This window comes from Phallusia mammillata, chromosome 7 (assembly GCF_965637545.1).
Source record: "Phallusia mammillata chromosome 7, kaPhaMamm4.hap1.1, whole genome shotgun sequence".
In the NCBI taxonomy this organism is placed as follows: Eukaryota; Metazoa; Chordata; class Ascidiacea; order Phlebobranchia; family Ascidiidae; genus Phallusia; species Phallusia mammillata.
In genome coordinates, this window is record NC_137258.1 from 21012977 (window position 1) to 21030842 (window position 17866).

The following is a 17866-nucleotide window of genomic DNA, read 5'->3' on the forward strand; positions in this document are numbered from 1 at the left end:
CCCACCGTACAGTACCACTGGCTATACCATGCATACAATAGTAGTTGAGGAGCACTGGGTATTAACTATTTGCATCATAGTTTAAAATCACCAGTTAAAGCTGGTTTAAAATCTAAGACTTATGTATATTGGTTGATAAACTTGATGAAACAAATTTATCCGATCGCACACGTTTAATGTCAGCAAAGCATTGCTAACGCTATTACGCTGTGGTCTTATTTAAAGTTTTAAAGGTAAGAAGAACTACATCATTGAAGCATCTATAGATACTATAGTAGATGAATTAATTTGGCTAAGTTGCACAATCTTGTAGTTCTCGTGACAATCTTATGACCTCAACATGTTGCAAACTGTTTGGTGTTCAGTTTCCATTAGCGGACTTTCCCTTACACAATACCCTTGCAATATAAAGTAAACGTAAACAATAATACAACACCTAATGATTTCAAACTTTTAATCAAGGCGTAATAAGGAATGTAATGTCAAAATTTCAATTACATTACTTACTTGTGAGCCATTTGCAAACGGGTTTAAGTTAACATTTAATTGTCATTACATGTTGGCGGTACCATGGTTGACTAAGCAGACTGACTGGTGCTTGGGGCTTTATTAGCAAAAAAATCGCTCGGGTTGTCTGTGTTGTCATGGGCGGTCGTAGTGAAGTGTTTTTACCGTGAAATGTGTGCGAAGGGCGGGCCACCGACATTTTTTGGTTGATATCTGTCAGTTAGTTATGTTAGCATTGGCCATTGTGCATGTCGTGAGTTTTTGTTTGTCAAGAAATAGTGGCTCTTTGCTTACAGTAATAGTGTTTTATTTTTACGGTATTACGCGTGTAACGTTTTTAAAAATGACTCACTGTTTTGATGTTAGTTGATTTTTTGAAATATGCCAACAGAAGAATAATACAAGGGTTTGATTGGACAAAACAAAAGTAGCTGAAGGAATTTTATTGCTTACGTTGTAACAATCGCGTTACAGAAAGTATTTACTTTAAGAACCCTATGACAGTTTTGTTTTTGAAAAAAAAAACACATTAGTTTTTCCAGGACTATATTGTAGGTAACTGTGATTCGTTTTCATGTAACTAATAGTCTACTGAAAAAGAAACGAATAAATTCTTAGCATTAAAAGTTTCTTTTTGTCAGCATGACTGTTTTTATGAGGTATTTTGGTTTCTTGTCATTTAGAATTAAAGTTTAAAATAGCAGCATTAGGTGTGTTGGGCAACAACATTTGGTAGATTTGCAGCACCCACTCTCACACCACTATGTCTGATAAAGAAGACCAGGATGCAGATGTTCCTGGACCTTCAGGAGAGGTGGGTTTACTTTTGTTTATTTTTTTGTGCACATGTTTTAACTAATTTTTGTGGGTGTCACAATTTTAGGCAAACATTTTTATCTGTAGTTTAACAATTATAAATGGTCGCTAAAACATAAATTTATCTGTCGTTGTAGTGGGGTGTTTTTCAAATGTCTCAAAATCAAAGTTATTATAGTTTTTCCCTTTAGTCAGGTCATTTTTGCAATGAAATCTGTATCAAAACATACACTTTTACAAACCAAACACATTTACAAGAGTCACTTTGTTGTATTTGAGCACTTTTTTAAAACTAACCATCATTTTGTATAGGGAGCATCAAGGGGCCGAATGGTGAGACTAGACACTGTTATGTCCGAAGGTGGTGAGCGATATGATGTTTTGCCTTTACCATCACCAAGCTGTGAAGTGGACAACACTAGCTTCCTTCCAGCAGGTATATAACTTGCTGCCAACGCATAAAATTAAAATAGTTTTTTTCTCCACAATAAGAACAATTAGATATGTAACTTTCTACTGTTACAATTTTGGACTTTAACCCCACAGCTTCTTTGCCATTTTTGACCGATTTTATGACAAAAAATGTCTTCGATTACATCCAATGGCATTCCTGACTTAAATATCCATATCCATACCAATGCAACCAACACATTAAACACACTTTTTAGCAAATGCAGAAAGTATCAATAAAAAAGTGAAAAAAAAGAATGATCAATTAAATAATCAACTATATACATACAAAATTTCAATGTAACTTGATTTAGGTGAAAATAATGTTTTGGTCTGTTTAAAAACTTTTGTCTGTTTAAAAATTGATTAACATATCAGACACATTCTCATATGATTACAAATGTTGCTAAATGGATCACAGAAAAAACCGCAGGCTTTTGTTTTAATACATAACAGAAATGTAACATTATCTTTCAGGTTATAAACCTAGGATTCCCTACATGTCAATCTACAGCAGTCCCAGTCGAATGATAGTTGGAGTAGGTTCATCATACCTGGCCAAAACTCCTGTGAAAGTCAAAGTCTTGGAGGCCAAGCGTGACTCCACTTACCGGAACATTCTTTACCCAACTGTGTAAGTCCAAAGTCAACAATATGCACACACCATTAGTGCTATATGCGGTAACATGTGGTATTTAGTACCAACCTTGGAATACAGAACAAAACCACAATATAAACTTAAGTTTTTTGTATCATGCCTGTGTGCTTGTCTGGTATGCTGAGGCATATTTGTTATTAAACTTGTTTTGACATATTTTACCTGTTAAAATTAGAAAGCAACATACTTAAGGTCAATTATGTGTATTTCACACAAAAAAGAGTAAAGAGACAAAGTTACCGACTAAATTTACCCTAGTTTTTGCCCATTTAAAGCGTGTTTGTGGTAAAGCTGTATCACATGTGTGGTTTTTGCCTTACAATACCATTGTTGGCATTGTTTGCAATTTGATTGTGAGTTGTGTGTATTAAACCAGTCTCCATCCTGTGCAGCCCAAGGCTCCCAGTTTACTTCCTATCCAGATTAGTAAATTTGACACAAAGTGACATTAGTCATCGCTGTAGCCTGTCTACACTGCTGCTGCACTAAATGCTACCCTAAAATGCCCTAAATGATTGCAATCTTGCGTAGCAAATGCCCACAATTGAATTTTTTTGTTCATAAACAGCTTCAGTTCTACCCAAGTGCTTGTACAGCAATAATAAGTCATTCAGCTTAATGCTAAACTTTAGGTATTACATTTGTGGTAATCTTTACAAGACCCGTTTTGCACATTATGCATGACTTCATAGTATAAGCTATTTTGTATTAATTATTTCTCTCCTATTCAACCAGTTTAAAAATATCAGCATCACATTTATTGAATATATATTACCAGTTTGTAGTATCACAGTTGCTTTAAACAGTTTTTTTGCTAGTACAGATCCGTGTGTTAGTGACGTCCAATTGTTGAAGTCATGTAATTGTTTATTAGCAAATATATATATAGTTATTTCATTTCATGTATCCATTATAAACAATTTGACGTTTTGATTACATATTTAATCATTTGTCTCTTAATGTGTAGGTATGCTTTGGAAGTAACACACGGTCAGTTTACGTGGGTTATTTACCGACGTTACAACAACTTTTTGGAGTTGCATGAAAAACTATGGGCTTACAGAACATCTATGAAAATTCCGCTTCCATCAAAAAGGTAAAATCATTATGTTTTAATACATTTGATTTCAAATGCTCTAATTCAGGGGTCGGCAACCCCTAGCATGCATGCCAAGGTTGGCACATGAGGTGTTTTTCATGGCACGCCAACCGATTTGCGAGTTTGTACAGAAGTAAAAATTTAACTTGTTACACTGCTTGTATTCAGTTTTTATCATGTCATTGTTTTAAAATTTAGCCTCACATGCACAAAATGTTCTGGTTTCTCTTTACTATTAATGTTAGATGGCATAAACCACTATTATGTAGAAGAAAAAACATTGGCACGCGAGGTCATTAAAACATGGAAATAACAAGTAAATGGGCACATGTCGCCTAAAAGGTTGCCAACCCCTGCTCTAATTGATTATGATTGCAGTTGTGCCCTTATGGCTGTTTCAGTTTCGTAAAGCACTGCATGTTTGTTGAGATATCGAGTTACAAAAGGCATTTTACATTTTCAGTCATCGACAAAGACGAAAAACGAGACATGGCATGTCAAAAGAGGAATCAAAAATTCCCAGATTTCCGAAGCGACCAGAGATGTGGGTATCAACAGAAGCACAGAACAAACGGAATGTAAGATATGTGAAGGCTTGGTACAAAATCATGTTCAAGTAACAAGATAAGTTACAAATTTAGCTTCTAAGGAGAACTTTAGTGTCTTCACCTTGTTCAATAGCAGTCATTTTTGTTGCATGTTCAATAACAGTACCTTTTTGTATGGAAGATTTTCAAGCCTTGTAACATTTCTTTATGGCACAGTTAAAGCAGTGATTTCATGCTGGGATTAGAACCATTAACAATATATGATTTATTCTTTGCAAAAAACTACAATTCTCTGAGTCATGCAAATAAAGCATGGTTAATTACTACAAAAAAAACTTAAGCATGGCATTGGCATTAATAACTTGCTGATGGTAACCCCTGTACAGTTTTAGTTCACATAAGGCTAGAAGCAGGAAAGGCTATTTTTATGTATCCGGTAAGAACTTACTGCACAGATCCTGTCTTTTTTAATGCAAGTATACCAGCAGCCTTTTGAGGCAACTACCCAGTCCATGTGTGCTGTGTAATTACAATTTAATTTAAAATTTATTCTGGTTGGTTGCACTCACTCACAGGGTAAAGAGCTTTGTTAGAATTTTTTAATCTCTGGTCCTTGATTACAAACCTTCTCTTATTACAGCAGTTAATCTTTATGTTGTTGCAGTATTATCTAAGCAAAACTGTTTTAAAACATTTTTAAGAGCCTTAACAAAAATAGTATTTGTTTGCTAGATTTACTCAAATGTTAAACATGCATTTAATTTTTACCCCACTTTGTATTTAATTCGGTTATTTAAACCAAACACCACCAAACAGTAACATTTATGGACAGTCTTGTCATTATGTTTGACAAGCGTATATCTAGTAACACAATAAGCTTTAGTGAATGGCACCTTTGAGAAGGATCCAATTGACACGTGGTAATACACAAGCCTCAAACTTGCAGAGCATAACATATGGTGGTCTCTGTCCATAGTGACATGATAAATCAACTGATAGTGGCAGTTTGATCGATACATGGTCCGATCTCAGCACACATGTAGACATACATGCTTTCTGATATTTACCAGCATGTTAAAAACACTGTTTTCGTTTGTTTTGTGTTTGCCTTTGGGCGAACATCTTTGGCTTGACATGTTAAGTAAACTGCTTGGTTGGCGTTACTATCTGACATCCATATCAATGTGACATCCTTTTCAACATTGATGCCCTAATTTTATGATGTCAAGTTTAAATGCTCTATCCTTTGGATCTATCCAAAATGTCATATAGATACTTATCACTGTCTGAAAATGAAATATACAAGGCCTGGAGTGCTAATGTGCATCAGATGGCTTACTGATGTGTATTTCAAGCACATGTGCTATACCAGTGGTTCTCAACTTTTTTTGACAAATTCCTCCTTCAACAATTTAAAATATTTTCATTTCTCCCTAATATACTACATAGTAGATGCTATACCATACAAAAATCATTTAAAATTGTTTTTTTATGAACTTCACAAGTCATGTTCCCAGAGATTAAGTGTCTATTTACAAACCATATGTGGTCCCAGATTAGGAACCACTGTGCTAAACACTACATTGCAAAAACCTTAGTATACTAACTTTCTAATCCAGTAAAAATTTAAACTTTGTCAACAAAGTGACCAGTTTTGAGTTTAGTCATCAGTGATCACATTCACAACTAGGGTTTTGATGGTTTGGAAACTAATGATTGTTAAAATATTGAGTCATTATGTGACAGGTACCCTTTGGTGGACAATGACTGTCTGTTTATGTGTGATTGAGTTTTGTCATTGTGTCAAACTTACTGTAAAGTTTGGTGCGTGGGTTAACAGATATCCGTGAAATATGTTACTTTAGGCAACATATAGGTCATTAAGGCTAAGAGCAGCATTTTTCATTTTGGTTTATAATTGTTGAGTAATTGCTTAATTTTGCATTTAAAAAAAGGTCAGCATTAAACTTCGATTAACATTCTTTTATTTTTCAAGCAAATAGAAGATAAAATTGTTAAATGTTACTGTATTTTAAAGGATCAACTAACCCTCTACCTCAATGCAATGTTGGAAAGTCCTCTATACAAAAGTCATCATGCTACGGTACGTATTTTTTATTTGGAACTTAGTCAGGTTGGATTAAAACCTAAATCTATGAGTCAGAATCATAAAAAATAATTAAAGTCATTTATGAGATATAAAGAAGGCGTACATTTCATAAAGAATAAGATCCATAAAAACAGTTTCAATACATTTTTATGGGTTTAATATTTACTTCTTTTTTATTTAAGCCTCATAAACGTGTTATTAGCAATTACAACACCCCCCAACAAAAAAACAAAACTTGTAACCCAATAATACCCTTCTTTTAGGTCTAATCCCAAAATGACTCATAAATATCCATGGTATTTATAAAAAATCAAAATTGCCTATGTATATTGAGTTTTCTGTACAATGTTATAATTTTTTTTGAGGTTAGAATTTCAATCCAAAAATTTATTTGCAGAAAAAGTTTCTAGAAGTGAGTCGACTTTCCTTTATCCAAGATCTCGGAATAAAAGGAAAGTAAGTTCTTTAAAATTCCTTCCTGTTTGGTTTCATTTATAACGCTGTCTCAAACTGTGTGTGTAATGACTCACTTGTCAGCAACGGAAATTAAACAACCTAACGTAATGACAAGAGATTAAGTATTTCACTGTAGAAAAATAGACATATTTTCCAGTCACTGATGTTAATGGATTGTACAGCACCACAATGTCAAATTTAAAGGACATATGTTTTTGTAAAAGTTATCATAATTTGTTGACATCAATCAATAGTGGGACAGTATTGTGTAATTTTAATGCAGATAATTCTTGAAATGAATGTAATGTGCAATTAAAACAAGCTAATGAAACGACCAATGACAATATACTAAGCATTACACTTCACAAAAATGATCAACATTTTTCACTCACTCTTGTTAGTAGACTGTAAGGTATCTAAATAGCGTAATACACAAAACAACTGTATTGTGCAGTGGTTTTATACCATCATTAGTGACAAGTTTTGTATATTTCTAATGCAAGAGGTATCTTAACATTTAATACCGGCAGCTAATATCCCACCGTCCATTTTCTATACTTTGGTCAAAATAACATTGTTTTAAAGTCAAAATATAAAACAGTATTTCAAAGTCTGCATGTTCACTGCTTGCATTCACTGCTTGCAATCTACCATGTTGTACGCTAGACAAAGATGGCATTGTATGTCTTCAAATCATAAATTTCACTAGATGATTGATATATCAGTTGCAATACAACCGCACCCATTGTAGTATGCCAACATGGGCACATTTTGCATATATTACTCCCACAATAATGTCTTGCCATATAACGATGCCCTATTGCAGGGAAGGGCTCATCAAGAAGAGATCTGGGGGCCATAAGATCGACCTTTATGTCTGCGGAAGATGCTGCGACGCTTGTGAAATGTTTGCCCGTTGGAGCGAAAGGTTGGACATTTTGAAACGTGTTTCGTTTTCGGTGTGCTATGGTTACGCATGCGCTAGGCCGTGATAGATAAGCGTGTATGCTGATATGCGATTAAGGGATATACAGTAAAGCTCGAAGATCCAGATTAACAGATTAACCGGTGTCAATTAGTTTAAGTCTTACGACATTACAAATCATGTGTACCTCGAGTTCAACCCTGTATGTGTAAACAGAATCGAAAATGGATACGAACTATTTCGACGAATTCCTTACTTAACAATTCAAACATTCTCACTTCCTTCCAATAGTAGATGCTAAACCTTACAAAGATCATTTAAAATTGGGTCTTTTATCAACTTCGCGGGATACATTCGCAGAGCTAAAGTGTATATTTACAAACCACATTTTCAATAAAATAAATTTCTTCCCGGTTGGGAACCACTGTGTTAATAGATAAGACTGTAAAAATGAGTTCTTAAAATCGTCCTTAACATCTTATAGCAACACATTGCAATCCCTTTTTTCTCTGGTTGCAAATATGCAGGCCATAATATGATGTTAGTAATGGGAAACGGAAAGCTAACATACCTTTCACAAAATATTAACTATAGCCATAATATGATGTGTAGCGTTTAACGACACCCTTTTATTAGTCGTGTTTTTCAGTGATATTAAACCGAAAAAAACAATACATAATTTTTAATACTTACGTTTAAACATGGTTTACAGGACTGTAAACATGACCTGAAAATACATTAGTTTCATTTGTGTCGAAAATAAATTATATTTTATAGCTCTCATGTCAAAATTTTGACTGTGTTATTCATCTAAAGTAGCCGTTATTGTTGTTGTGCACTAAAACATTGTGGCATCATAATTGAAAACCGAAAGCGTGAATTTCGTAAGCTACTGTTTGAGGATTAACGTGGCCCGCAGCTGGCAATTATGTCTGATCACTGCATAGCAACACTAGCTAACTTGCAAGGCACGAAAGTATGCGCGGAATTTTCAACTGCTGGTAAAACGATCGCTCTATACCACTCGTGGTTTGGCCGTATCACGTAAATAGCTTTGTATATATAACCCTAGCCTTAAGCGTGTTTTGTGAACTATATTGTGGTTAGGCGGTTGGTTGACCTTATGAACTTCGATGCGTTCAACGTCACACCAATTACCGTCTAACTATTCCTAATCGATGAAAACGAACGGTAAATGTCGAAGTACTGTGACAGATTGCTTAATTGCGTTCTCTAATGGGCATTACGCTTTACGTTACGTAATTGTTCCGCATTTTTAAAACTTTTTGAAATATGCAACACGGCGGGTGGAGCGTTTGTTCAGAGCACAAGAGTAAAAAATAAGACAAACACAGCACTGGGCCCTTTTGGTTCATTAGATGTCCTAATATAATACTACATGCAAAATTACACATCATTTACCAATCGCAGGCTTGTCGCAGCTTATTGTTGTTATAAATCGCAGCTTATTGTTGTTATAAAACAGTGAAACCAAATTAAGATAAATCCTTGATTAAAACAAAATCAATCCATTTTAGGTAAAATAATATTGCCCAAATTGCAACATTAAGGCCTTATTCAAACAGATTTTTGTAGCTTTGCCCTTTCGGAACGTCGTCAACAAAAGCTAGAAACCACCTTTTAGGGGTGCATTGCACTTGACTTCAACTAGTCCTGATTGTTTTCGCACGCTTTCGGGCAGGGTGATATACCAGCAACCGAAAGAACGTGCCTAAACAATGCCCTGTTACCGTGGGGTCTTCTCAGTATCGGCAATTGATACGGGTTAGAAAGGGGAATTCAAGATAACCCAGTCAAGCATGCTGTTTACGCGTTGGGAAAAGCCTTATTTCTCTGCAAATTGTGACAATGTGCACGCTTTAGTCTTTGTTTTGCCATGTTACAATTCGGCGACGTTTGTTAATTTGCGCCAATGTGGATTATGAAAAGAAACATAGCGGTAGATTCAATCTCAAATTTGAATGCAGCTGGGCTTTTTTGTGCCCCTAATAAGTTGGAAAATCATGTAAACATGCCCAAATGGTTCCACTGAAACGGATGGCCCTAAACACTGTGACCAAAAAGTGACTTTTTATGCTTTTAATAAGCTGGAAAATCATGTAAACAAGGCCAAATGGTACCGCCAAAACGCCTAAACCGTGTTACCCACAGCGGTTGTCCTTTTGGGATTTTAAGCAGTCCACAGGGCTTTAAGGGCATTCCAACGCCACAACCTATGTACAGGTCGGGCACTACCCTTTTTAGCAAGTACTTGCTTACCACATTCCGCAACTAAACTGCGGGTGGCCATATACAAGGCACCCAGTATTGTACATCGAATACAGTATTGGGTTCCGTTCATTTTATCACGGGCTGTTTCAAATTTTTGATTCTCACATTAATTATTAACCTAACGTCGTCCCTGTGTGATAAATATAGGCGGGAATAGCCTCGTGGGGCGTTATACCTCATCAGATCCGAATTTGCAAACCTGGCGTAACGAATGAACGCCTTCGATCTAAGACTGAACACGTCCAGCATATTAGATAGGTTAATGGGTTCGTTTTTACCTGTATTGACAGTTGGTCATGTATTGATCATACTGGACAACGGCGGTTTGTTAAAGTTTGTTGACTAAGTTGAAGTAGTCTATTTGCCACGTGTATTACATGGGAATATGGTACATTGTCAAAGTGTTGCATTTTTCGGTTAAAATAAACCAGTAAACTTATAAAATTATAACTTACTACATGGAAATATGGTTATAAGTGTTGTCTTTATTGAAAAACTGAACACGGTAAATGTACAAAATCGATCCTCTTACAAAACTGTTTATAGACACGTTTATTAATTGTGTAATAGTTGGTCTTGTCATATTGCACTAAAAACGAAAGATTCTGGTTTTAAAACGTTTTGGCGGTTAATTTTGCCATCTTTTTTCGATTGAGAAAATTATTTTTACTCATTGTTTGAATAATGGATGAAACCACATCGGACTAAAAGGTTTGTGCTACGTTTTAGATGCACGTAACTGATAATACTGTTGGGGAAACGGTTTTTGGTGTAATTTTTGCAGTAACAAGATCATAATCCTAAATTTCAATTGTTGCAATTTTTTTTGCTTGTTAGGTTTAAAGGTTCTGTTTGGGACATGGCACTCTTTTTAATAAAATAAAGCATGAGTGCACATTTTATATCTGTTATATGGATGCCACTAACGCCACACCCTACACGAAGTTTCCTTTAAACGACATGCATAAGATAACGAAAAGGGCCTTTAGTGCGCCTTACGTTATAATGTCAACTAAACCGTGCTCGTCGGCTGCGAATGTTATTCTATGACTACCAAAGGAATCGTTAACATCTTGTAAAATTACGCAGAATTACTCACTTAATTTAAACGTTTTATTGTGTTTAAAAAAACTTTGCAACCGTACATGCACGAAGCTCGCTCTGAACGCGCTTTGAAAACCTCAAATCAAGTATGGCCATAGATTTAGTATGTGGCTTTTAGCTTAAAAAAATTAGAGACCCCAGCCTTAAATGATTAGCTTCTGTTTTTTGACTTGACATTTACGAAGCAGCACACGAAATAAGATCTTTGCTCCCCGGCACATTCCTAACCGTTCGGCTTCTAGTTTGACCCCAAGTCAACAAGATAAAAAAGTCCGTTTGTCTTTAGCCATTATCGGCATTGTTTTCAGTACAGCTGCCTGGGCCAAGACTAAAAACCTTACGCCTTTACCAAAGAACTTTTTCGTGGAATAAAGTTACCCGAGCTATAGTAAACAGTTGGGGCATGAGTATAACTTTAAAAAACGTCGCAAAATAGCATTAAAAACGTCGCAAAATAACATCGACCTTCTGGGCAAAAAGCGACTGTACCCCAAAATTGTTCTGCATTTATGTATGTTTGACCAGTACCGCTAGTCAAAAGCTTTGCTATAGGGTCAAAAAAACATTAAATCGCAAAGATTTTATCCTAAGTTTGCCTTGTCATTTCCTGTTGTATTAAGTTTGTCAGGTTTTACAAATATTTTTGTGTTTTTTGCCCTTTGCCAACCGGGGAGGAATTTTAAAACTTTAGGCGTAGAATTTTTGAATTTTTACATGTGGTTTGGAAATATACACTTAAACTCTGGGAATTTAACCTGCAAAGTTGATAAAAGACAATTTTAAATGACCTTTGTATGGTTTAGCATCTACTACAGTGGTTCCCAAACTTTTTTCTTTTAAGGCGCATTTTAGAAAAAACAAACATTATTTGGCGCACTTCGAACATTTGAATATTTTTTTTAGCTGACAAAGGCACTAACTATGAGATCATAAAGCCGCTATACAGGCCACTCTCATAGTAAAATAGCCTAGTTGAACATCTCAGAGACGTGGAGCATGTTGGCCTAGTAGTCTAAGCACCTGGTACTACTACTCTACTTGATTGATTTTAATTTCAATATTTTTTGCGGCACACCTGATGATATCTCGCGGCACACAAGTGTGCCGCGGCGCATAGTTTGGGAACCACTGATCTACTATGTGGTCTATTAGGGATGTTTTGAACTGTTAAGGCAGGAATTCGTTGAAAAAGCTTGAAAACCACTTGCATAGATAGACCGTGTTTTAAACTGTAATGATGCTTCAATATACAACAGGTACCAAGAACAAGTAAATTATATTTATCATTCAGGTTTACGAAGCCTATATTGCGCTTAGCGTTAAATGTAGTCGATGCGTGACGGTGGTATTTGCCAGCAAGGGCGGTTTCGGCGTTAAAAGGTTTCCCATCAAGTTTTTGTATCTACTCGTAGACTTCGTATTAGTTGACTTTCAAACTCCACTGCAGTGTTGTGCAGGACGTTTTTAAAAAATCCCGCGTGTTTTTCTGACATTTGCCATATTTTGTTCTCACCCACCCTACGGAAAAACACACCAATAAATTGCAGCAAGTTTTTATGTTTTGTGTCTTGTGCTATTGTTTAGTATATGAACACGTTATAAATTGGAAAGCAACACATCGAAGACAGCTTATTTTACTTTAAAAACAAAAGATCTATAGTGTACAGTTGTGAACGTAAACATTTCCTGTTGTGTGCCTAAACTAAGAGCGACGTGATTAATTTGCCGGAAATAGGTATGTCGTAACGACATCTGACTATTAACAATTTCCTGAAAAGTTTTAACATCCGCGGCATGGTCTGTGTTTTGTTAACTTGCAAGGCGAAGTGAAAAGCACCTAGTATAGATAGATTTTGTGGGCCTGAAGAGCTATCTAACCATTCCATCGGTATATAATGACTTTTACCAAGATTTTTTTTTGCATATTTTGCTTGTGTGTGTAATGTTGCCCTCGAGCATTAAATAACAGTTTGTTGCTTTAAAGATACAACATTACACGAATCCACTAGGGTTGTGCTTTAAACTTTCGTTTGCCTAAAGTTAATGTCAGTGATGTTAAACATATCTACGACTTGCAATTAATTTTTACCAATGTAATGCTGTTGATTGAATTACAATTTCAGCCATCTACTGTGCGAATAGAACAACAGCTCTTATAACAACTCATTTAGTTTTAGAATTTCCATTAGACGTGCTTTGTAAAAAAACAAATGTTATCTTTGAAACTATACACCTTAATTAGCCAGTTTTAAGACCGATTGTATCAATACCTAGCTTTTGCTGTGTGTTTAAAAATGTATGTTGTTTCAAACACTAGCGTTTTGTTTGAGCTAGTTTCAAAGCTGCTGCTCTTCTTGGCTTGAAAGTGGTGACGTCACACTTTCATGACGTAATGATCAATTTTGTTTGTACTTTCACCGTAACACTTTTACTTGGGAACCCAGTGTCACTATAACAGTATTAAAGCAAAGAGCCGTGGCCTGATAAGCATATGATACAGACAGTGTACACTGTTTCGGCCCAAAAGGTCTCATCAGTGCAACTGTCGAGGTTTACTGTATTTGAACAAGAAATCTTATTGTATTTTTGCTTTTTAGGTGGTTCGTCGTGAAGGACTCGTTTATTCTGTACATGGACCCGAACCGTGAAAAAATCAAAGGGGTTTTGCTTTTCGATAATCTCTTCAGCATTTCTCATCAGAAGCCGTCAAGTTCGATTATTCTCAACAATACTTCGAGAAGGTAATAAAAGAAGGCCGAGTAGGGCTTTGTAAAGCAAACATGTCCGGTTGTTCACTTTATTACCTGGTATTAACTTATTACTCTTCAAATAAACGTTTATGTTATGAACGAGTATTGTTCGTCCAGCAGTTTTTATTAGAAATATTTGACTTTTCGACGTCTCGAGACGACTTCTTTAGGGTAATAAACTGCTGGAAGAGCAATACTAGTTTATACATTATGCCTGGCAGCAATAGCTTATACATTTTTCTTATAAACTTACCTATTTTTTTCGTTTTTTGGGTAGGTACACAATTATATCATTGTCAGAAATACCTCGGAAATACCCCTTTTTTCCTCATAAAATTTTCCAAAAAAAATCCTGTTTGAAAACATAAATGATACCTTGGTGTTAAATTATCTAATCTTGTTGCCTCGAACATTTTAAGGGTATTTCATTGTTACTTAACTTTTTCATTCTTATTCAGTTTAATGTTGGACTGTGGTAGCGACCGGCAAGCGTTAGATTGGAAGAAGGCAATTGAACATTGCGTGAAAAACACATCGGACGGTTTGACTGAAAGTGAGATTAGATTGGGATCTTTTGCACCACAGAGACCCGACTCATACGCGCATTGGTAAGTTTATCACATCAGAGTTGCAGGTAGGGCCGGCCTTTTTAGTTTGGGTTCAGGTTTAGGCTTAAGTTTGTATGAAACTGGCTTTATTCAGGCATAAATTACACTTGGCATAATTTGTTCCGCAAACTTTTTTTTTTGTCGAATTCAGGATTTGTTTAAAATATATTTTTGGTTAGGTTTTTTGGCTACGTTTCGAAAACGGCTTGTACTTTCGGGTTTGGGCCAAAAAAAGACCCCTTTTCAACTCTGTATCACATTGCCCTTTAACATAACCAGGTTTTTTTTATAGTTTGGTTTGGGTGACCGCTAAGTAGTTTTAAGAGACCGCAAGTGTTTCATTTAAATACCAAAAAATAGCCATATTTGCTTAAACGAATTATTTATTAGGCTACTGGCAAATTTTGGGAAACCGCTGGAGAAATTTGGGGGACCGTTTCGGCCCCCAAAACACCTTAAAAAAACACTGAACATAACTATTGTAAAAATAAATGCCTGGCTTACCGTAAAATTGTCATTGTAGGAATATAGTACATTTGAAAACCGTAGGGCACTTTAATAGTTTACAGTTTCTTCATCCAAACTTGTGGGCGTTACCACCCACTTCTGAGCGTTTAGTAAAGTTAGGTGGGTGGCACGCACTTTTGCCATACAATACAATAGACTACGCTTGTGGGCGAAATGCCATAAAAGTGGGCGGTGGGGTTAAAAGGGGTTGCGCATCCCTGGTGGAAACGATAAAACTGTATCGAATTTCATTTTACCAATCTTTAAACTGCATGGTAGTATGCAAGTAAAGCTCAGCATTTTTTTCATTTAGTGTATCATTTGTTTAGAATTGCTTCAATTCAGTATTCATTTCATTCAGTATTACTTAACTTTAGTATTTCCAAATTTTTTAGTATTTCCTTAGTTTCCTTTTATTTAATGTTCACTATAATTAAGTGTTATTTCAAGTTTAGTAATGAAATTAAACTGTTATTAGTTTGTTTGTTCAATTCAATTATTATTGTTGTCTGTTCAATTATAATTCAATAATAATTTTCAATTCATTATTCCTTAAATTTAACATTCCCTCAAGTTAGTGTTCAGTGAATTTACCAATCCATTATTTAGTATTGCTTTAATTTAGTATTTCCTTAATTTAGTATTCACTGAATTTAGTATTTCCTTAATTTAGTATTCACTGAATTTTAGGTTCATCGATGGTCGCGAATTTATGGCGACGGTTGCGGATTCCATTGAGAAAGCACGTGAGGAAATCTTCATCACTGATTGGTGGCTTTCACCTGAGATTTATATGAAACGACCAATGACACAGGGCGACCACTGGCGTCTCGACAAACTGCTTCAACGCAAAGCTGTAAGTCACACATACGAACTACAGCCAAACTGATGATTTTTTGCAAAACAATATGTCAAATAGTTTATGTCAAGAATGTCGAACTTTTTGGCTGCAAAATTGGCCTTGTCAACTAGCTTAGCTACTTTACTATGCTAATACTGCTTAAAATGCCTTGTTTTGTGTTTCGGGAGTATAAGTCTTTGGGATCTACGGCGAAACAGCAAAAATGTATTTAACGTTTTTGTGATTAAATTCTAAATAAGGATATTATTTGCCGCGGTGGTTCCCAACCGGAAAAGAATTTAAAATCTTTAGTGAAGGAATTTAATTTAATTTTTACATGTAGTTTGTAAATAGATACTTCAGCTTTGTGAATATAACCTGTGAAGTTTATAAAAGACACAGTTTTACATGATTTTTGTATGGTTTAACACCTACTATGTAGTATATGGGGAGAAATAAAAATATTTTAAATTGTTGAGGAAGAGATTCTTTGAAATAGGTTGGGAGCCACTGGTTTAGCGTGTTTCGAGATTTTGTGGGGTTTCAGAAGCAAGAAACTTAAGCGGCATCGCTCTAACTCAGCGAACCATTATAGTTTAGTCTAATTCCAAGTGGCCGCTAACAAGTGAAAAAGCACTGATCAAAGAGGCACTCCTGTGTACTCACTGGTGCTTTACACACAACGAAATTTTCCCGTACAAAAATTTCCCAACCGACATTGGTGGTGCAAATTTGTTTTCAAAGCCCCAATATCAACGTTATCGATTGCTATTAAACCACAAATCGTTTCCCAAATGCGAATGGGTTTCCTGACCAATACTAGACCATGGAACGCGGAAATAGGCGCAACAGTTGAAAAGTATCTCGTGATGTTTATTAGTTTACCAACTCAGTGCGCCTCTTTATTGCAACATTTCCATATTAATGTGTTGCAATATTTACTCCCCGAAAAATTATACAGTGGATGATTTCGCCGGGAAAAAAACTGTTACATAATATTGCGGTATAAAAACACGCTTGTGCCTTGAGTTGTGTGCAGGGCTTGGGCCTTAGGTTTCTTTAAAAACGGGCATGATTCCTGACCTGACTCCACACTCTGTGTAAGTATTTTTTACAAAATAAAGTTAACTAGCTAAGCCAGTGGTTCTCAACCTTTTTTCTTTCGTGGCCCACTTTCATTGCAAAAAAATTCTGTGGCCCAGTAAATTTTTGAGATAGAAAGAAATCAACTATAAAATAGGTTCAGAACAAAAAACAAAACAAAAACTTTCCTTCTCAATTCCTCCCCAAGCCATTATTCTTGTAAAATTGAGTGTAGTGACACAAATGAAAGTAAATTCTTAAAAAAAAAAAAAAATTGTTGGTCTGTGGCCCAATCAAAATGCTTCCATGGCCCACTGGTTGAGAACCACTGATCTAAGCAGATAGTTGTTGCACCTGACTTAAATGCCCGACAGCACTAAAATGCCTCGTTTAAGACCATTGTCTGTTATTGTCTATTGTGTATGCATAGGAATGTGGATCAAACTGCCGGTCTAAACCGGTTTCGCAAAAACAATTCGGGTTCGGTGTCCAAATTCAGGCCCGTTTACAACTCTACTTGCGCCATTTGTAGCTTGTTCTCTTACCGCACCAAAACGTTGCACATTCATTTCTTACCACACAGGTATTTCTAAAGCAAATACCCTCTGATCAAAACGTCAATACATACTTCTCTTATCAAACTTACAAGTTATGGCGCCATGTCATTGAGCACAACTTAACCGGTTCCGTGTTATAAGTAAAATTCCGTGTCGATATTACCGATTCGCCACGCCCCACACGGTCGCATACCGTTTGTCACGTGACCCGGTGATGACGTCACGGCGCTCGATTCAAACGTTGCTTGGCAACTATGTTAGCCTTTGCCGTCGTTTGTTTGCTAAAATGGCCTATTGAATAAATACTAAATGACTGCGCCGTGTGTCTCGGGTCTGATACGGCTGCTTTGGGACTACGATATTGAAGTCACGTGACTGCTCTGGCTATGTATTTTAATGTGGATTAATTACAAGACCAGTTTGGGTAAAAATTAGGGTTTTAATATGTTTTTGATGCTCTTTACTATAAGTTAAACACCTGAAATAATAAAATTTTATCAGACGGTCAGCCAATACCCTCTATGTGATCTGTATGCCTTTTTCTTGCGAATGGCA

General features: G+C 35.8%; 1 protein-coding gene across 2 annotated transcripts in view; it reads left to right on the forward strand.

Moving 5' to 3' along the window:
* Nucleotides 1–1165: 1165 nt before the first annotated feature.
* The window catches only part of LOC145238085 (phospholipase D1-like), a 31625-nt gene continuing 14924 nt past the window's right edge, over nucleotides 1166–17866 (forward strand). For both annotated transcript variants that reach the window (XM_080101135.1, XM_080101136.1), the window contains exons 1-11: nucleotides 1166–1321; nucleotides 1636–1759; nucleotides 2251–2407; nucleotides 3399–3527; nucleotides 3994–4108; nucleotides 6117–6182; nucleotides 6586–6644; nucleotides 7471–7572; nucleotides 13563–13706; nucleotides 14174–14323; nucleotides 15521–15686. In XM_080101135.1, coding sequence (XP_079957261.1) covers nucleotides 1271–1321; nucleotides 1636–1759; nucleotides 2251–2407; nucleotides 3399–3527; nucleotides 3994–4108; nucleotides 6117–6182; nucleotides 6586–6644; nucleotides 7471–7572; nucleotides 13563–13706; nucleotides 14174–14323; nucleotides 15521–15686 — 1263 coding nt within the window. In that variant the 5' untranslated portion in view covers nucleotides 1166–1270. The remainder of the gene's footprint in view (nucleotides 1322–1635; nucleotides 1760–2250; nucleotides 2408–3398; nucleotides 3528–3993; nucleotides 4109–6116; nucleotides 6183–6585; nucleotides 6645–7470; nucleotides 7573–13562; nucleotides 13707–14173; nucleotides 14324–15520; nucleotides 15687–17866) is intronic.